At 36.0% G+C, this 20,605-nt stretch overlaps 3 protein-coding genes and 3 pseudogenes across 11 annotated transcripts; 5 read left to right on the forward strand and 1 right to left on the reverse strand.

The window, feature by feature from the left end:
• Positions 1–100: 100 nt before the first annotated feature.
• Positions 101–5,416, forward strand: LOC104742535 (DNA polymerase kappa). 5 transcript variants are annotated; one of them, XR_015580622.1, is made up of 15 exons: positions 101–403; positions 658–830; positions 954–1,127; positions 1,228–1,351; positions 1,439–1,539; positions 1,640–1,726; positions 1,866–1,961; positions 2,361–2,481; positions 2,612–2,740; positions 3,015–3,106; positions 3,187–3,298; positions 3,401–3,971; positions 4,075–4,227; positions 4,349–4,774; positions 5,053–5,416. XR_015580622.1 is itself a non-coding variant. In XM_087485770.1 (14 exons), exons 1-14 carry the CDS (start codon positions 316–318, stop codon positions 4,371–4,373), a joined length of 2,007 nt encoding a protein of 668 aa, XP_087341896.1. In that variant the 5' UTR covers positions 154–315; the 3' UTR covers positions 4,374–5,416. The 5 variants fall into 5 exon arrangements, 3 of the variants coding, with proteins under 3 accessions (XP_087341896.1, XP_087341897.1, XP_087341898.1); XR_015580621.1 differs by having other exon boundaries at positions 4,075–4,188; XM_087485770.1 differs by having other exon boundaries at positions 154–403; positions 4,075–4,188; positions 4,349–5,416.
• A 377-nt stretch (positions 5,417–5,793) lies between these two features.
• LOC104742536 (F-box protein At1g49990 pseudogene) lies at positions 5,794–7,240 on the forward strand (annotated as a pseudogene).
• Positions 7,241–13,204: 5,964 nt separating this feature from the next.
• On the forward strand, positions 13,205–14,045 carry LOC104744003 (putative B3 domain-containing protein At2g27410 pseudogene; annotated as a pseudogene).
• Positions 14,046–14,822: 777 nt separating this feature from the next.
• LOC104744004 (F-box protein At1g49990 pseudogene) lies at positions 14,823–15,518 on the forward strand (annotated as a pseudogene).
• Positions 15,519–15,660: 142 nt separating this feature from the next.
• Positions 15,661–17,967, reverse strand: LOC104742537 (uncharacterized). 5 transcript variants are annotated; one of them, XR_015580623.1, is made up of 8 exons: positions 17,735–17,967; positions 17,415–17,488; positions 16,814–16,956; positions 16,671–16,717; positions 16,453–16,581; positions 16,302–16,363; positions 16,105–16,219; positions 15,661–15,949 (listed from the first exon to the last, which is right to left on the reverse strand). XR_015580623.1 is itself a non-coding variant. In XM_010463551.3 (8 exons), exons 1-8 carry the CDS (start codon positions 17,909–17,911, stop codon positions 15,804–15,806), a joined length of 873 nt encoding a protein of 290 aa, XP_010461853.1. In that variant the 5' UTR covers positions 17,912–17,953; the 3' UTR covers positions 15,661–15,803. The 5 variants fall into 5 exon arrangements, 3 of the variants coding, with proteins under 3 accessions (XP_010461853.1, XP_087341899.1, XP_087341900.1); XR_015580624.1 differs by having other exon boundaries at positions 16,677–16,717; positions 17,735–17,950; XM_010463551.3 differs by having other exon boundaries at positions 16,473–16,581; positions 17,735–17,953.
• Positions 17,968–18,128: 161 nt separating this feature from the next.
• LOC104742538 (tubulin alpha-6 chain) lies at positions 18,129–20,531 on the forward strand. The gene is made up of 4 exons (XM_010463552.3): positions 18,129–18,485; positions 18,912–19,146; positions 19,248–19,618; positions 19,710–20,531. Exons 1-4 carry the CDS (start codon positions 18,393–18,395, stop codon positions 20,361–20,363), a joined length of 1,353 nt encoding a protein of 450 aa, XP_010461854.2. The 5' UTR covers positions 18,129–18,392; the 3' UTR covers positions 20,364–20,531.
• Positions 20,532–20,605: the final 74 nt, after the last annotated feature.

Consider the following 20,605-nt stretch of genomic DNA (forward strand, 5'->3'; position numbering starts at 1 on the left):
GAAACCAAAATCCAGATTAACACTTTTTAGGAGGAGAACAAAATAAAATTGAACAACAAACATAATTGCTACGATGGATCCTTTTGGAATATTTGAGACAAATTAAAATTTGAAGGTAGAAAGCTGAAAATTGAGGCGTTAAATCGTAAACAAAATATTTCGGTTATTCAAATTAATAAAAGTACCGGTTCGAATCGGTTCGGATATGAATCGGGCGGGTTTTTTCCGATACACCTTCTAAATAAAAAAAAAATATTCGGCGACCAGACTGTTTCAAGCTTCGTAGAGAAGGAAGAAGACTTAGGGAGGAGGAAGATGGATAATGGCGAATCATCATCATCCACCAACAATTCGTCGCGTCCATGGGAATCCTACAACACCGTCTTCACCAACGCCAAAGCCGGTTTGTTTCCCCCTCCCTATAGGGTTCTTCTTCTTCTTTCACTAATCTGTCGTCCTGAGTAGAATCACTCCTAAAAATCTTGAGAATTTATCAATTCGTATGTATTGATAAATTGACTTGTCTTTAGAATATTTTTCTTCTGCTTTTTTGGTTCAGATGAGAAGATTCAATTGCTTAACTTTTTTTTTTTTTTTTTTTTTGCATCTTTAAGTTTCTAAAACTCGTCAATGTGTCTGTCTGTGTATATCTGGTAGGAATGGAGGGAGTTGATAAGGAGAAAGTCCAGAGGATTGTCTATGAAATGAGTAAAGGGTCTAAATATTTTCAGAATGAGGAACGTAAAGATGCTCATATGAAACAAAAGATTGATCACATGCGTGATCGATGTGCAAAGCTCTCTTCTTCTGATTTATCTAATTATCAGAAGGTATGTAAAACCCATCTTTTTTTTGAGGAATAGTTGTCTATGATAGTGAATACTTTTTTTTTGTAATCTTTTCATTTTTGTTTTGTTAGCCGTAAACTATATTATAAGCTTTACTATTTGAAGGTGGTTGATAGAAGGGTCTTAGAGCTAGAAGCTACGCGTGACTTATCCAGGATTTGGCTGCATGTTGATATGGATGCTTTTTATGCTGCTGTTGAAACTTTGAGTGATCCTTCGCTCAAGGGAAAGCCTATGGCTGTTGGAGGCTTGTCCATGATCTCTACCGCTAATTATGAGGTATTTTTCTGTTTTTTTCAACTGGTGGATGATAAACAGTTTGCTACAACTTATGCTCACGATTTTGTACTCATAGTTAAATTTCTACTATTTCTCTTAGGCTAGGAAGTTTGGTGTCCGTGCAGCAATGCCTGGCTTCATTGCTCGTAAATTGTGTCCAGATTTGATATTTGTTCCTGTTGATTTCACTAAGTATACTCGCTACAGTGACTTAACAAGAAAGGGTTAGTTGTTCCTCTTTTGACATGTGTAGCTTTATTCTTGCTGTTCTTCTTTCTCTGCTCTTACTTGCATATATGTTTTTCATTTAGTTTTTGGGAACTATGATCCTAACTTCATTGCTGAAAGCTTGGATGAAGCCTACCTTGACATAACTGATGTTTGTCGAGAAAGAGGTCTTTCAGGTGCAGAAGTAAGTGTGAGCTCATGAGCTGCATTCTATTGTGATGGTGTATCTTTCTTTGAGAGAATGTTTGGCTGACGCTGCATACTTTATTTCATCATTTGTTCAGATTGCAGAGGAGCTTAGATCTTTTGTTTATTCCGAGACTGGACTGACATGCAGTGCTGGAGTAGCGGCAAACCGCTTGCTAGCCAAGGTTCTCTTCATATGTGCATAACCCCCTATACTTCTTCCAAAATTTATCTTTTTTCTTATTTATCATGTTACATCTTCAGTGTGGTCTAAATTACTATTTACAAAAATTGTCTTCTTAATCTAGGGCTACTATATCTCAGGTTTGCTCAGACATTAACAAGCCTAATGGACAGTTTGTTCTACAAAATGACCGATCAACTGTCATGACATTCATATCTTCCCTTCCTGTGAGAAAGGTATTTGTTCCCGTATTGTTGCCTTAGCTGTCAAATCGTTGGAAGCTTTTTTTCTCTTCAAGTCTATAAAGATAAACTATCACTCCACTTATTTCCCAGATCCTTTAGTTTGCTACATAGAAGTCCTTTACGCTGGCTAGATTATATCCAGTAGAAACTTTGAGTATTGGTTGTAGTAGAGAAGCCATCCAGAACTTAGTTTCTGTTTGGTACAGGATAAAAAAAAACCTCGCATTGTTTGTGACGACTGGGGGTTGGTTCTTTATGAGGTTCTAATATAATTAGTCTAGGTTTTTGAAAACTAAATTCGGTTAGAGTAGTTGAAATTTTTTGCTTGGAAAAGATACTGTGTTTCTATATCTATTAGTCTGATTAATTCAGTTGGAAATTGGTCAACAGATCGGTGGAATTGGTAAGGTTACTGAACATATTCTGAAGGATGCTTTGGGAATTAAAACATGTGAGGAGATGGTGCAGAAGGGATCTCTTCTCTATGCTCTGTTCTCTCAGTCTTCAGCAGGTTGCAGCATCTCCTGCTTCCTTTTTTTTACTGTTCCTTTCCAGCGAACAATATGTTTGTTTGTAGGCATTACTTATCAAGTCATGTTAACTTATCATTCTTTGTTGATTTGCTCGGCAAAATTTTGTAGACTTTTTTTTGTCGGTTGGACTGGGGCTTGGAGGAACAGACACCCCTCGGGTTAGGTCTCGTAAAAGTATTAGCAGTGAGAGGACATTTTCTGCGACAGGAGATGAAAGATTGCTATACTCAAAGCTGGGTGAGTAGATAGCGTATTCCTCTTTCTTTTTTCCTCTCATAAGACCTACATAACTCAGTAATCAAAGGCAAACCAATTATGAGTAATCTAGAGAAATTTAACAGAATAAAGGATTGTTTAACAAGACTACTTGAAATCAAAAGTATGTTCGTGGGGTAGTGACTAGTGAGCAATCTTACGTTAACCTGTTTGCGTTTACCAAATCTATATTTGGCGTAAAAGATTTGCTTTGACATAATTTCTATTGAATTGTTATCTCTTCTGTACTGGGCAGCTGAAATTGCAGAAATGCTATCTCAGGACATGAAAAAGGAGGGTCTAACAGCAAGGACATTGACACTCAAACTAAAAACTGCCTCCTTTGAGGTGCTCTTCTAAAATTTATATTATTTCTCCTATTTGAAATCCATCTTTGTGCTCAAAGCGTGACAATCTGCTATCCTCAGATCAGGAGCAGAGCTGTCAGCCTGCAGAGGTACACATGTTCAAGCGATGATATACTAAAGCATGCTACAAAGCTGTTGAAGGCGGAACTTCCTGTTTCCGTAAGGTTGATAGGTGCGGCTCCATTGTGTTGGTTGTTCTTCTTTCTTTAGAAACATAATATTAAATGTACTAGCCTATCTACTAACTTCTAGAATTCGGTCTGCGTATACGCAGGCTTGCGCATGTCTCAGTTCCTTGACGAAATCCGCAATTCTGATCCTTCACAAGGAACTATTACAAAGTTCATCGTTCAAAAGGATTCCTCAAGGCAAGATCTGGATGATATTGAGTCATTTGACATAGATGCTAGTAACAACGAGGGCGGGAGTTTATCCTTTGGTTCCCATGAGACAAGCTATGGCCATCTGAAGGATGTTGTCGAATATGAAGAACGGTCTCATATCGATTCCGAAGAGGTAATTACAAATCAAGAATGTATGGAAAAAGAAGAAAGGAGGCAAGTATTGGAAGGAGATGCTCTTCTCATAAAACACAAGGAATGCAAACCAGATACGAGCCACTCAATGAATGATAATCCTAATGCACAAAACACCGAAGCAGTTTCAGTATTTCCCCAAACGGAGCCGTTATTTTGGGTTGATGGCTACAAATGCGTCTTGTGTGGGATAGAGTTACCACCATCTTTTGTTGAGGAACGACAAGAACACTCTGATTTTCATCTCGCTCAGAGACTTCAAAACGAAGAATCTGGCTCTAGTTCTTCCACAACACCTTCAAAACGAAGGTCAGTTCACAGTAACATTTTAAAGCCTACTCCATTAGTTTTTTGTCCTCACAAGTCTCTTGCTTAATCCCCACTGAAACTTTTATAACCAAACCCTTATCAGGATTCTCGGGAAGGAAAAGGCAAATTCCAAGCCAAAGAAGCAGAAACCAGATCAAAAGGACAGTAGCAAATACATCCCAATACACACATTCTTCACAAAGAGCAATCAAAACTCGTGAGCCTTGTTCATGTTCTCCATAGTTGAGCTTTCCTTGTCAGTAAAAGTGTTCCCTTTTAGAAATGTTCGGTTCTCTAGGTGGACGCCACGTGTCGTCCTTGTTACCTATATTATCCCCATTCATTGTATCTAATTTATATATCTGAACCTCTTTCAGGAGCAACGAAACACAGAAGAAATGAAGATGGCTCTGAGCCCACCGAAACTTAATCTCTCACCGTACAAATCCCTAGGGGATCCCAAATCCATACCGTCGATGTCAGACATCCTGACGTCATCAAGAGCGCGAAAGCTAGACTTAAAGATCCAGACTTTAGGACCGTTTTTCAGAGTGACGGGGAAGAACGCAGACACAGGCGATGAGGTGGGAAGAGCAGAGGGAGTGGTGCGTCCATGGTTCGGACGCGGCTTGGTTCTGCATTTGGACACGATAAGACTGACGAAAGAGACGATGGCTATGGATAAGTCTGTTCTTGGAGTTGGTTTATACGTCGGAGCTGTAGCTATTCGCCATGGCTACGACTGTGGTTGCAGCACTGCTCAGCTTCTCGCTATCTACGACTCCGATCTCTACCATTCCAAGGTCTCTCTCTCTCTCTCTACTCGTTCAATCGAAATTGAGAATTTGGTTTGGTTATACCGAACCAAATCTAAGATGGAACCTTTCAATTCGGTTCCATTGTCAATTTGGTTTCTATGGGTTTAGGGGTTTTACATTAAACTCGGTTCTGGTTGTATATTCCCTAGAGTCAACATACCCGGTTGGTTGTTTGATGGAACTAAACCCGAATTGATTTGGACTTCCATTCGGTTTAACTTATACCTAAGTACTGAACCGAGCCGAATATTTCATTATATCAGCTGGTTAGGTTTTACAGAAGAATTGGGTTCGAAGAAGTGAAAGAAGTGAGCGGGTCATCGATGGGAGACATGGCTGACATGTTAGTGTGGGGTGGAGTTGGCACTCGCATGGATGCTAATATCCATCGTCTCCTTGTTAAATGGTCAAATGTTTTCCTCAAATCACATTCTTAAATTACTTGTACATGTTTGTGTTGTGCCTACACCATACGAATATCACCATATAATTTCTGACCAAAATTATATTTATATTCCCTATCTTATACTTTTTTTCTCTTTCTATAAACTCCAAGAGATCATATGTACAGTATTGGGTATTCTAATGGGAAAGAGCAATGCAAAATTAATAGACAATGCAAATAAATGTATATTGTGAGGCTAGCCTCCCTCTTCCTACCAAAAATAAAAAATAAATGTATATTGTCACTCCTTTTGTAGGATATAAATGCAAAATCTATAATGTCTTCAAATCTATAAATGCAAATAAATTTATATATTTATTTGAAAATATATAAATAAAGTGAGAAGATATGTTTCATAATTTTTATTTAAGAATAATAGTATTGTTTAGTGACATTAGTATATCTAATTAAAATGTATTGATAATTTTATCTAATTATTGATATATATCTTTAAAACAGCAAAACAGAAATAAGTAAAAGCCAAATGTGGAATTTGTTTGATTTAAAAGCAGGGCTGGTCCAACAATCTATATATAACCTCAATATATATGACCCAAATTAATCCAAGCCATTACTAATTCCATATTTTGTTGTCCATCTTCAGACTTGTACGAGCTTTAGCAAAATCCCAATGGAGACCGAAGTAAGAACAATCCCAGATGCCATATTGGTGGAGATATTCGTGATGTTCCCATTGAGAAGCATCGCGGGATTCAAACTGGTGTGCAAAAGCTGGAAAACAGTCATAGAATCGTCCTACTTCCACCTCGTCTTCACTTCTTTGCACCGGAACTCCTCTTCGTCATGGTTGATCATGATACCAAATATTCATCCCATTACAGAAGCCATAAGCTTTCATGGATGCATGAAATGGAATCTTACCAAACCCTTAGCTTCTTATATCACGAATCCGAATCTCCCTACTACCACTAAATACTTCTACGTTGCTTCTTCCAACGGATTGAGTTGGATTGACGTCACTGAGAGCACGACTCGCAGTTATAAATCCTTCGTTGGTAATCCAGTTTAACAACAATGGGTTGAAATACCTCCGCCTCCATGTCCATGTGCCGCAACGGGTTTGGTAACGCGTGTGGACGAGGCCGGCGTCGTTTCAAGCTTCAAAGTCGTTAGGACTTGTCAAAATGTTGAAGCTAGAGACCGGGGGATGTTTGTACGGAGAGTGTATGTGTATTCGTCCGAGACAGGGTTATGGACATTGAAGAGACTTTTAAACTCTCGTCCCGTTAACCACCCTCCCGTGAATCTCAACGGGACGCTTTACATGTGGGAACGAAGAGTTATTTCTACTAAACATGAGGTCATTGTATCTTTTGACTTCTATGGCCCTGAAGATGATGATCAATGTCAAGTTATACCTCTCCCTGACCCTAGTGAATTTAACCAAATTAATGGTAAGAGGTGCTTGACTACTTCAGGAGGAGATGTTATCTACATTGTACGACGAGGTCAAAAATTGAAGCATTGGAGGATGAATGACAACTCCGAGAACGGGTGGTGGCAACTTTCACGGGAAATCAACATGGCATGGTCTTTTTCGTTTTCTATTCCCATTGCGATGAATCCATTTGATACTGATATCGTCTACCTATGGCGTAAAAGAGACCATTGTTTGGTAACGGGTAACTTGCAGACACAAGAGTTTATTGTTCATCAAGAATCAGAGAAGTGGACTAGTAGTGAAGGCTGTTGTCACATAAACACATGTGATTGTAATGGGTATATGGAAGCTACTCACGATGTATCCCATTATATTATCCCAGTTTGTGCTTCCACAGTGGATGGACTCGGTGCCCCGTCCACCAAATTGATTGTCCTTTTCTTAGGGAGTTGGTAACTTTTCAAATTTCAATTGCTTATTGCAAAAGCTTGTTTTTTTTTTTCTCTCTTTAATATGTATTTTGGTTTATAATCATAACATAATCGCTAGCTTACTATCAGTATATAAGGTCAATCAGCTCTCCAATGTTATCTTTGGTTATGCATCCTATTTATATAGACCACAGTCTCTTACTTGTGATTCTAGGTTGACGTTGGCAAGGTTTCTCATTGGGAATTATATCAACGGTAATTTTCTCTTTTACCTTCTATTGATTTGATATTTTCATTGCGTTGTTTTTTCTTTTTAATTCTACTTATTCCTAAATATTTGCCAATGAATCATTCTCTAATGATCTCATAAAGTCTTCAACGAAAATTTTTAAATTCAAAAGAAGATAAAAAAGTGATCTACCAAGTCTGAAAAATTAAACAAATAGTTTGTTTTTGATCTAGCATTTTATTTTTCAATTTTCCATAAGTTTATAATTACTTTTTTTTCAAAATCTAAAAACTAAAAACTAAAATTTATAAAAACCACTTAAAATCTTCCAAACATTTATGACCTCTCTCAAACATAATCTATATATAATAACAATCCGAATAAATGCTACTAAAAGTTGTGTTTTTTCAATCATACTTTTTGAATATTTTTTTTTTTAAATCTGTAAATTTTTTTTAATTGTGTGTTTTACGAAAAATTGTGATTATTCATTTGTAACGGTTTGTTTTTGTAAAGTTGCAGTTGTTCATTTTAGAATTGTGTTTATTCGAATATTCATATCTTTTAGTTCTGACAAGAAACAAGTGATTCCTATTGGCAGAAGAGCGGGACATGCATGAGGTATACTTAACGTCAGCTTGTATCATTGATGAACGACACACTCTTGTGTAAACATGTAAAGAGAGTTTTAGCTGATACATGAGTTGGAAACTTTAGGTTTAAAAGCGTGTTCCAGATTTTGTTGTACATGAATATTTTACATTTGGGCTTCATATATATATATATATATATATATATATATATATATATATATATATATATATAAACTCTGGGTGCACTCTTATTATTGTCACAGCATGCATATGCAAAAGAAAAAAAAACATTATGGGTAAACGAATATTAAAAACAAAAATCAAAAATCCTTTGGTTTGATTTAAATTTGTTTAAAATAAGAATTACAATCTGATTCACTGAAAAGCTTTTTATGTTTTGGTTTTAAGGGTTTAATTAGATACTTTTTAATTCATTAATTTTTGAAACAACATACACTATGACCTATACCAACGCAACACATTAGTAATTTGTATTAGTGTTGTTATTGAGTCACTAGGGTACAATGTATGTTGTTAACAAAACACAAAATATAAAAAAAATTAACCTAAGTATGATGATATATCAATGTAGCATCTAATGTAAAAAAAAAAAAACAATTCACAAAATTAATAAAGACGTGGAATAGAAATAAAGAAGGACAATCAGATGCATTGATTATTGTGATATGTGTAAGTTATATAATGAATTGCTAATATCTATATCATCTATCTTTAAACCAAATTTTCACCTCTTTTACTACTATTTCCACTTTGGTGAATTACCATTCAAAACAAAAAAAGACTCAAAATGCTTTGACTTGATTTATTTTTTAAACGACAATTGATACATTGGTCTTCTTCTCTCAACTTCATCTTCTTCTATCAACTTCATCCTTCATCTTCATCTTCACTTCTCTCCACAACAACAACAAAAAACACACAATGTTATCTTTGGTTTAGCTTTCATCAAAACCTCTTCTTTGTCTTTCCCAAAACCTGTTCATGGCACCAAAAGGTCCAAACCCCATTCTTCATCCTTCCCAAAAGCTTTACTTGAAACCAAAAGCTTTTGACTCTCTTGTTTTGTTAAAAAAGAGAAGAAATTTGGTGTTTATATCAAACAAGGAAGGGTCTGGCTCTTGTGGTGAAGTTAAAGAGGTGGATGACATGAAAGACTATCAAGAAGTGAAAGAAGATGATGTGAAAGGGTCTGACTTGGTAAGACAATTCACAAAGTTAATAAAGATGTGAAAAAGAAAGAAAGAAGAACATTTAGATGCATTGATTATTGTGATATGTGTACATTATAATGAATTTCCAATATCTATCATCTATTATTAAACCAAATTTTCACCTCTTTTACTACCATTTCCACATTTGTGAATTACCATTCAAAATCAAAAGCTGAAATGGTTTGACTCGATTTATTTTTTATACGACAATTGAATCATTTCTCTTCTTTTATCAACTTCAACTTCATCTTCACATCTCTCCACAACAACAACAAAAAACACACAATGTCAACTTTTATAATAAATCTACAAAATTCTAAGTAAAACTAATCAAAGTTTACAGTTCCAAAAAAAAAATCAAATTATCAAAGAACAATAACAATTTTTAAAAAAAAAAAATATAGAAATTAGGTTGATCATAATATGTATTTTGATAATTTGTATTAGTGTTGTTATTGAGTCACTAGGGTACAATGTGTATGTTGTTAACAGACACAATATATATATATATATATATATATATATATATAATTAATCTTAGTATTATGATATATCAATGTAGTATCTAATGTAAAAACAGAAAAAAAAAACAATTCACAAAGTTAATAAAGACGTAAAAAGAAATAAAGAAAGACACTTAGATGCATTGATTATTGTGCAATGTGTACGTTATAATGAATTTCCAATATCTGTCATCTATCATTGAACCAATTTTTCACCTCTTTTACTACCATTTTCACATTTGTGAATTACCATTCAAAATCAAAATGCCAACTCAAAATGCTTTGACTCGATTTATTTTTTTATACGATAATTGAATCATTTATCTTCTCTATCAAGTTCAACTTCGTCTTCATCTTCAATTCTCTCCACAACAACAATAAAAAACACACAATGTCAACTTTTATAATAAATCTACAAAATTCTAAGTAAAACTAATAAAAATTTACAGTTCCAAAAAAAAATTCAAATGATCAAAGAACAATAACGAAAATAATTTTAAAAATATAGAAATTAGGTTGATTACAATATGTATTTTGGTAATTTGTATTAGTGTTGTTATTAGTCACCAAGGTACAATGTATGTTATCAAATTTATATATAATAAACATAAATATATATATATATATATATTAGTGTTTAAAACTTTTATAATAAATATACAAAATTTTAAGTAAAACTAATAAAAATTTACAGTTCAAAAAAAAGTCTGGTTCTGATTCTTCTTAGCTTGTGTGTGGTAGTGTGACTGTGGACTAGTGGAACTCTCTTCTGATGGATTATGCCATCATGGTCTTTTTAATTAATGTCTGTAATTAATTAGTTCAATGCAGGAGAGTTGGAGAGGAACAAACATGTGGGAGAGCCCCTTGCAGTTTTGGGATTAGGCAAAGTTGGGACGGAAGTTGCTCGCCGTGCCAAGGGTCTTGGTATGCGAGTCATTGCTCGTGATCCCTATATCACATCAGACAGTGCACATGCCATTGGTGTTGGCTTAGTCAGCTTAAGCGAAGCCCTCGCCACCGCGGATTTCATTTCTCTGCACTTGCCTCTTAAGCTAACAACATGGCTTACACTAGCAGACGATGTCTTTGCCCTCAAGACTTGGTCTATTCTTGATCGAATAACCAAAAAGGTCAGAATCGAGGATCTTAAATGCCAACGAAGTTTTAAAAGTAATCTCACCCATTTGCTAGCCCGTGTACAAAAGGCTGTTGTCGCATAAACACATGTGATTGTAATGGGTATATGGAAGCTACTCACGATGTATATCCCATTATATTATCCCAATTTGTGCTTCCACAATGGATGGACTCGGTGCCCCGTCCACCAAATTGATTGTCCTTTTCTTAGGGAGTTGGTAACTTTTCAAATTTCAATTGCTTATTGCAAAAGCTTGTTTTTTCTCTTTAATATGTATTTTGGTTTATAATCATAACATAATCGCTAGCTTACTATCAGTATATAAGGTCAATTAGCTCTGCGATGTTATCTTTGGTTATGCATCCTATTTACATAGACCACAGTCTCTTACTTGTGATTCTAGGTTGACGTTGGCAAGGCTTCTCATTGGGAATTATATCAACGGTAATTTTCTCTTTTACCTTCTATTGATTTGATATTTTCATTGCGTTGTTTTTTCTTTCTAATTCTACTTATTCCTAAATATTTGCCAATGAATCCTTCTCTAATGATCTCATAAAGTCTTCAGCGAAAAATTTTAAATTCAAAAGAAGATAAAAAAGTGATCTACCAAGTCTGAAAAATTAAACAAATAGTTTGTTTTTGATCTAGAATTTTTCAATTTTCCATAAGTTTATAATTACTTTTTTCAAAATCTAAAAACTAAAAACTAAAATTTATAAAAACCACTTAAAATCTTCCAAACATTTACGACCTCTCTCAAACATAATTTATATATAATAGCAATCCGAATAAATGCCACTAAAAATTGTGTTTTTTTAATCATACTTTTTGAATAATTTTTAAAAAAAATCTGTAAAATAAAATTTAATTATGTGTTTTACGAAAAATTGCGATTATTCATTTGTAACAGTTTGTTTTTGTAAAATTGCAGTTGTTCATTTTAGAGTTGTGTTTATTCGAATATTCAAATCAAAAGAAGAAACAAGTGATTCCTATTGGCATTGGCAGAAGAACGGGACATGCATGAGGTATACTTAACGTTAGCTTGTATCATTGATTGTGTAAAAATATGTAAAGAGAGTTTTAGGTGATATATGAGTTGGAAACTTTAGGTTTAAAAGTGTGTTCCAGATTTTGTTGTACATGAATATTTTACATTTGGGCTTCATATTAAAAAAAAAAATAATAATGACTCTGGGTGGACTCTTGTTATTGTCACAGCATGCATATGCAAAAGAAAAAAAAAACATGATGGGTAAACGAATCTTAAAAACAAAAAAATAAAAAATCCTTTTGGTTCGATTTAAATTTGTTTAAAATAAGAATTACAATCTGATTCACTGAAAAGCTTTTTATGTTTTGGTTTTAAGGGTTTACTATGTACGGACCCGCACATACGTGCGTGATTGATTTCAAAAACTATGTTTACTATAAAATTTGTAATATATTATGTACACATAGAATTACATTTATAGATATAATTATTTGTTAAATCATTTATAGTTCAAACTTATATCAGTTTGGTTTCATTCAGTTTGTGATTTTTGAAATAATAAAGGTTTCAGCATAAAATTAAGATTCACAAAACAACATATCCGAATCTAATGTTTACCGAATTAGTGATTAATCAGAATTGTATAACACTTGTAAATTATGAAACGGATAAAAACCATCAAAAAGATTAAAACTTCTCGAAACGAATGACCTAAATTCTTAAGCGGGTCAAACCCATCCGGTAGCCATACTCCATAAGGGGTATAACATTTTTTTATCTATAAAAACCCGTCCCTCGAAATCTTTAAGAAATAATATTAAAAAATATATAAGATTTTATATTTTTTCATATGTTAATTTTGAAATTAAGGAATCTTTAATATACGTTAGTCTTATATATCATAAATTTTCTATTTCTATATGGAAAACTGAAAATTACTATTTTCATAAGTTTAAATATTTTATAGTTTAAAATAAATTTAAGATGCCATCAAATTGGTTTTTAAAGATTTTCCAATATCTATTATTCAAAATTAATTTCAATTTTTTATGGTCAAAAAATTTTAAACAATAAGAAATAATATTATTTATATTTTTGAAATGTTGATTTAAATATATATCTTTTTACTTCTCATGTTATATTTTTTTATTATATTATAATACATAGGTTTTGAAAATAATTTTGAAAACATGTAGGGGATAATATTTATTAATATTTAAATAATATTTACTAATACATTGGTAATTTTTTCTTAGACTAGCCACATGATATTTTAACAAAATCACACAACGGTCATATGACTAAAGGGTCAGAGAACATTAGAAGATCTTAGTAGATTTAGTGTGACATCATATATATACACCACACAACGCTTCTCTCTTCCTATTACGCGCATTCTCATTCTCTCTCTCTCTCTCTCTCTCTCTCTCTCAGACAATACAATGGAGAACTCCGATGATCCTAGGGTTTTTTCACAGTCCAAACTCGACATATTGTTGTATGTCGCTGCCATGGTTTACGATCAAGAGTTCGGTCCTCATGACAAATCAAAGACCACTGGCGAAGAAGATACACAGATGGAAGCAAGAATCTTTGGGGATAAAGTACCGAGAAAGAAGAGAGTTCGCCGATCACCTTCTTCTCGCAAGACGGTAACACCATGGACGCGTGTGATCGAACAACAGAGATCGGTACTACAAAACCCTAATGCATCAGAATCGGAACCTTGGTCTTCTTCTTGCGTCACCCAGTTCAAGAAACGTCGTCATGACGATAGATCAGGAGGAGATCAGAAGTCGCAAGAAACACAGAATCGTTCGTCCTCTAGAGGCGGAACCAATTCAAACGAGTCCACCGGATTGGCTTTTGAAAGTGATCATGAGGAGAGAAGAGAAGGGATACAATCCGAAGTTGATCTCAACGAGGAAACTGTACAAGACTGATCTCGGTAAAATTCAAGGACGTCTCTCAGTTCCTTTCAAGCAAGTTAAAAATCCAGACTTTTTGACAGAGGAAGAGACAAGGATCATAGATGAACAAGCGATGAAGCTTCGTAAAGAAGGTGTGAGTGTTGATTTGATTGATCCTCAGATGAAAAAGCACGCCCTTGAATTGAGGAAGTGGAAGATGAGTGGAAACTGGAATTATGTCTTTGTTGTTGGTTGGAACCATGTGGTTGCTGCTAATGGGTTTCAGGTTGACGACTTCTTTCCTCTCTGGTCTTTCCGATCTGGAAGAGGTAAACTCTGTTTTGCTCTGGTCCCTCCTCCTACGCATCTCTGATCATGCTCGCCAGAGGGTCACACTCACACGTACATAAAGGATCTACCTTTCTGGCTATTCTCGATTTTGTTTGGCCTAAAGATTCAATTTTTCTTAGAAAATAGTTTGATTTTGGTGCAAAAATTCAGGTTTTTCGTCTTTTGCTATTATTAATTAGGGGTTTTGAAATTGATGACACTTGTTGTAAATGTCGATTGTTTCATCTGTCCAATAGATTTCTCCTTCTTCTGTTTGCAGAGTTGTAAGAACTTAATATTCAGATGAGCTAGGTCATCTCCAATGGTAAATTTCTTAACAAGTTTGTTAGCAATATTATAATTACAAAAAAAATACAAATTCTTAAGCTAAAAAACTTTTTAAGATTGAATAAAATTTATCCCTTCCAAATGGTAAAAGTTCTAAACAAGTTTCTTTGCCAATTTTTTTGAAAAATCAGAGAACTTGTTTTACAAGCAACAACCAAACAAACCAAAACAATTTTCAATTTAACTCTCAAACATCCTCTCATTGTACAACAATCACAAACCAAAACCATTAAGATAAACATGGTTAAATTATGGTTGAAGGTTTTCAGCAAAGAGTCAAAAAATCGGGACCACGCTGAAGATGTAAACATGGTTCTGCAATTAACATAAACATGGTTAAATTATATCGAGAAGAGTATTAAAAACAGAATTTGCGTTTGAAATGTGACAGAGGTCAAAACCTGAGTTTATCATCTACAAATCCACCTTGGTTCCAATCACATGCATTAAAGCCTAATTTGGTTCAACAAGTATGTTCACCGGCATCGTTTCGAGCTTCAAAATGGTTAGAACGATCCAAATGGAAATGGTTGATCTATGGAGAGTTTGTGTATATTCGTCTGAGACAGGTTTATGGACTATCAAGAAACTTTTCTCCACCCGAGCCGTCGGCAACTATGGTTTTGATTCTCTCAACGGGGTTCTTTATATGTGGGATAGGTTTATAGCTCATGACTTTTATGGCCCTGAAGCAGATGATCAATGCCAGATTATACCTCTTCCTGGCATGGATAACAAAAAAGCTCGGAGATGCTTGACTACTTCAGGAGAAGATGTTATCTTCATCGAAGCTATATATCGAAGATTGAGTGTATGGAGGCTGAATAACGAAGATATCAGTGAAAGGTGGCAGCTGATTTGGGAAATTAACAAGCCGTCTGTTTTATCTGATGTCAACTGTTTCCCACTGGCAATGAATCCGTTTGATTCTGGTATTGACTATCTGTGGTTACGTCAAGACCGTTGTTTGGCATCTGGTAACTTGCGGACAGAAGAGTTTATTGTTCATCAAGAATCAGATGATAGGAGTAGTTGTGAAGGTGATTGTTGTCGCATAAACAATTCAGATACTGCAGGGTACCTGGAAGAGTTTTGCAATGGAGTCGTCATGTTATCCCAGTTTGTGCTCCCACGTTGGATGGACTCCGTACCCCAACCGCCAACTTGATTAACTTTTCAATTTGACGACAAAAAAATAAAGCTTTTTCCTCGGTGTTTATGTATTCAGCATGCATTAGCATGAGCTGTGCAACGTATTAGTAATCAATTTTTTTGGCAGTGCTTTAATAATCAGTGTATGGAAACAAATATATCAGATCTCGTAATCGAAGTTTTCTTGGCTATATAATATTCAACAATCCTTTTTGTTTTTATCAATGAAATCCAGAGACATTACCTAACAAAAATCTCAGAACACAAGACAAGGCAACAAATACTAAAGCCTAACCAGCTTTTAGACCGGCTCTTGAGAGTCAGACCACATCACTAGAGTTGCAAGAAGAGCGATAGCTGCGGTCTCAACTCGCAACCGATGCGGCCCAAGTCCAACCGCTGTACCGCCTGCTTCCAACATCATATCCACCTCTTTCTTCGTGAAGTCTGCACCAATTTCATTGTTGACGTTAGATTGTACCAGTCTACCAGACTTGTGTAGCTACTGTTCATTATGTGTCTAACCAGTAATTTTTTAAAAAATGATAGCTTCTGCAGAAGACAACCACATCAGATAATGTATTGAAGAAAGGGTTTCTTACCGCCTTCTGGTCCAACGATTAATACTCCACTGGTTTCTTTTGGTGACGAGTTTACTGCATTAAGGAGAGGTGTAGCTTCGGCTGTAGCAACCAAACATAACTTCGACTTGGAAATCTAGAATACACCAAAAGGTATTATGTCAAGTTTAGAAACCAAGAATCTTAGAGTGTCTTTTTAGAGAGATGTTGAAACATACATGATCTAAGAGGGTATCAAATTTGATTGGAGGGTTCAGTACCATCTGATGTAGCCTTTGGCCTGTGAGAGTAAAAGATAAGGCAAATAGTTTGTGATCATACCAAGGTAAAACAGGAACAAGATTAATTAATCAAATGTTAGTATGTTACCTGATATTATTGTTACTTACATTGCTTAGCCGCAGCAAAACTAACGCGTTCCAATCTGTCAACCCGGTTTTCGGAGATTATGGAAGATCTTTCTGTTAAAAGTGGGGTGACACTACTCGCTCCAAGTTCCTGATATAAGCATATACACATATTTAGTGGCACGATATTCACAGGTGACTTAGAACAGAGATACTAGAAGTCTAGAAGTAAATACTTACTGTACATTTCTCAATTAGCCAATCTGCTCGACCACCCTTCAGAGTGCCTAAAACCCACATATTTAAAGAAATCATGACCCGAGCTATGCAGAGAATAAAAAATCTGGCAATATCGTAACATTACGAGCAGTCCCATATCATACCAAAAGCTGCAAACACCTGCCACTGCATGCCCTGAGGAAGAATCACCTTCTGATCTTCTTGTGCGATAAAATCAACTCCAGTTTTGTCTATGCTTTGTATACAACCTTCTACCAAGCCTCCTTTGCCATTAAAGAGTTCTACCCTTGCATAGAAAAAGGGTGCAAGTAATTACTTACATTTACCAAATTCTAGTGGTAACTGGTAAGTGATTTTAAAGCAAAGAATATGTTCTCCTAATCTTATCTAAGAGTTACTTTGATAATATCATATAAATAACCACTGAATTCATCATGTCAAAGAAGATACATAAAAAGGTTAATAAGACCTTGCTAAAAGGATGGCTCTTTGGTTTACCACTGAATTCATCATGGCAAAGATGCATAAAATGAAATGGTTACTAAGATCTTGCTAAAAGGATCACTCTTTGGTTCCTATCCATATACATACATACACACACAGTTTAGATGGAAGCAAACTTCTAGCTACATGGATGCAAGCAAACAAAATACAGAATTTGAGGCAAGAACTCAATTTTTACAAAGGGCTTTCATGAATGCAACACTGCGAAATACCAGTAACGTATTTGAATGTAGTTAATACCTGTCCTCCTGTTTCAGTCTTAGAACTTTAGCCATATGCCAAAACTCAGAGCCTTGAACACGAACACTTCCACCCTATAATACAAAAAAAGAGAAGCTTAATATTACCATTTCACGCAAAATAAGTGACAAGAATATATAATAACCAATACGATGGTACCAAAATCATCTCAACTACAAAGCATCATCTGATAGAATTACAGTGAATTAGCAGAAATTTCTCAAATGCTCAGTGATTAATTTACTCTAGCTATGATTAAGATTGAGTTCTCCACAGATTCAAATGGACCAACAAGAACATGAGAGAGAGAGTGAGTATACCTTGCAAGACGGAAGATCATCGGAGAAGAACCGAGGAAGGCCACCGCGAGATTGATTCCTAAGGTCTGAATCCGAAGGTACAGAAGCAAACGTCCTGAAGCTGGAAGGTGGAAGCCATGAACGAACAAGACTCGGCAAATCGGCAAACGGTGGCCGTGCAGCCGCCAGGGCTCTCATTATTATTCAATCAAAAGATTCCGAAATTTTTGTTCCTCTTTCGAAGATTTTGGTCCAGTGGTCCTCATCAATTCGGTTTACTCTAGGTATCGGTCTGATCCGGTTCAATTCCAATTAAATTTCCGGTTAAAATCCGCGCAATTCAAGGGATTTTGTTATTTCAAAAATACAAAAGAAACGGTCATAAAGGCTAGCAAAATTCAAAATTAGAAAATACGCAGATCACGAGGATACCAGCAAATCGTGGTTAAACAACAGACCAATTATATCATTACACGTGTCATATACGTGCCGTTACATACAGATGGATACTTTCGCCTATAAAATGTACACAGCATCAATACACACACCTTCGTAAAACCTAGATCCAGTTTTTTTTTTTTTTGAAAAGCATCTAAAGAAGAGCGTCTTCATAAACGCCCTTCGTCTTCTTCATCATCTGTAAAACTAGTTTCTAAATCTTTTCTTCCGCGAAACGAAAATGAGAGAGTGCATCTCGATCCACATTGGTCAGGCTGGTATCCAGGTCGGAAACGCTTGCTGGGAGCTTTACTGCCTTGAACATGGCATTCAGGTTCGTCTCTTCTCCTCTTCCTCAACCTTTATTCCGTTTAGGCTCTGAGTTTTCTAGTGGTTTGAATTTTAGATCTGAGATATTTGGTGCTGCATTTCTCTTATTTTTTTTTCGGATTTATAATTAAAATGGCGGATCTATATAGTACCTAGTTGTTTAGATCTGTATTTGATTTCGATTTCTTGGAATTTTTTTGGTATCGTTGATGAAAAGATCCGTTTATTATTTTGAAAACTATTCGATGAACGAGAACCTCTTTAGATCTGTGTTTGATTTCGACGTCTTGTTATTATATTGCTTTGGTTGATGCGAGATGCGATTCTTTGGTTTTCAAAAATGTGGATTCGGTTTGAATTTCTCTTTTCATCGTTGCTTCTATGTCTTTGGGTTTTTGATTTTGGTGTTTTTGTATCTGGATTTTTACAGCCTGATGGCCAGATGCCGGGTGACAAGACTGTTGGCGGAGGTGACGATGCTTTCAACACCTTCTTCAGTGAGACCGGTGCAGGGAAGCACGTCCCACGTGCTGTCTTTGTTGATCTTGAGCCAACTGTGATCGATGAGGTCAGGACTGGTACTTACCGTCAGCTTTTCCACCCTGAGCAACTCATCAGCGGTAAAGAAGACGCAGCTAACAACTTCGCCCGTGGTCATTACACCAGTATGATATACTCTTCCCTTTTATATCTCATTCCATCAACCATATTTTGTTGATTCCATTGTGTATTAACTAACTGATTTGCTTTTGAAATCTTATCTCAGTTGGGAAAGAGATTGTTGATCTGTGCTTGGACCGTATCAGGAAGCTCGCTGATAACTGTACTGGTCTCCAAGGATTCCTTGTCTTCAACGCTGTTGGTGGTGGGACTGGATCTGGTCTTGGATCTCTCCTCCTTGAGAGACTTTCTGTTGACTACGGCAAAAAGTCCAAGTTGGGTTTCACAGTTTACCCATCTCCTCAGGTCTCTACCTCTGTTGTTGAGCCTTACAACAGTGTCCTCTCCACTCACTCGCTCTTGGAACACACTGATGTCTCTATCCTTCTCGACAATGAAGCTATCTACGACATCTGCAGGCGTTCCTTGAGCATTGAGAGACCAACCTACACCAACCTCAACCGTCTTGTCTCTCAGGTATAGAACCAGCCAGCATCAAATAACCCTTTAAACACTAACCTTGCTGTTCTTTTGTTTCTAATTGTGTACTCTCTTTATTTGGTTTCAGGTTATCTCTTCCTTGACTGCTTCTCTGAGGTTTGATGGTGCCTTGAACGTTGACGTCACTGAATTCCAAACCAACTTGGTCCCATACCCAAGAATCCACTTCATGCTTTCCTCCTACGCACCAGTCATCTCTGCAGAGAAAGCCTTCCACGAGCAACTCTCAGTTGCTGAGATCACAAACAGTGCTTTTGAGCCAGCTTCCATGATGGCCAAGTGTGACCCTCGTCACGGAAAGTACATGGCTTGCTGTTTGATGTACCGTGGTGATGTTGTCCCCAAGGACGTGAACGCAGCGGTTGGCACCATCAAGACCAAGCGCACAATCCAGTTTGTGGATTGGTGTCCCACTGGATTCAAGTGTGGTATCAACTACCAGCCACCAACTGTTGTCCCAGGAGGTGATCTTGCCAAAGTGCAGAGAGCTGTATGTATGATCTCCAACTCCACGAGTGTTGCAGAGGTGTTCTCCCGTATTGATCACAAGTTTGATCTTATGTACGCAAAACGTGCTTTCGTTCACTGGTATGTGGGTGAGGGTATGGAAGAAGGAGAATTCTCTGAGGCTCGTGAGGATCTTGCTGCGTTGGAGAAGGATTACGAAGAGGTTGGTGCTGAAGGTGGTGACGATGAGGATGATGAAGGAGAGGAATACTAAGAAGCGTGTTTCTATAAAACTTGGATTTTGTGTTGGTTTTTCTATTATTTCGTGTTGTGGAATGGGCTCGAAACTCTTACGAGTTCTTAGTTGTGTGTTTCTCGAAAACTTGATGCATTAAACCTACATTTCTGTCTCTTGCTTGTGAAAATAGCCATTTTATCTCAATTATCTAGTTACTCGTCTCTCTCTTGCGGTCTTTATCTCTATGATCAAATCGAATCATATAACTTGAATATATG

The sequence above is a fragment of the Camelina sativa genome, chromosome 14, assembly GCF_030686135.1.
Source record: "Camelina sativa cultivar CO46 ecotype springtype chromosome 14, ASM3068613v1".
In the NCBI taxonomy this organism is placed as follows: domain Eukaryota; kingdom Viridiplantae; phylum Streptophyta; class Magnoliopsida; order Brassicales; family Brassicaceae; genus Camelina; species Camelina sativa.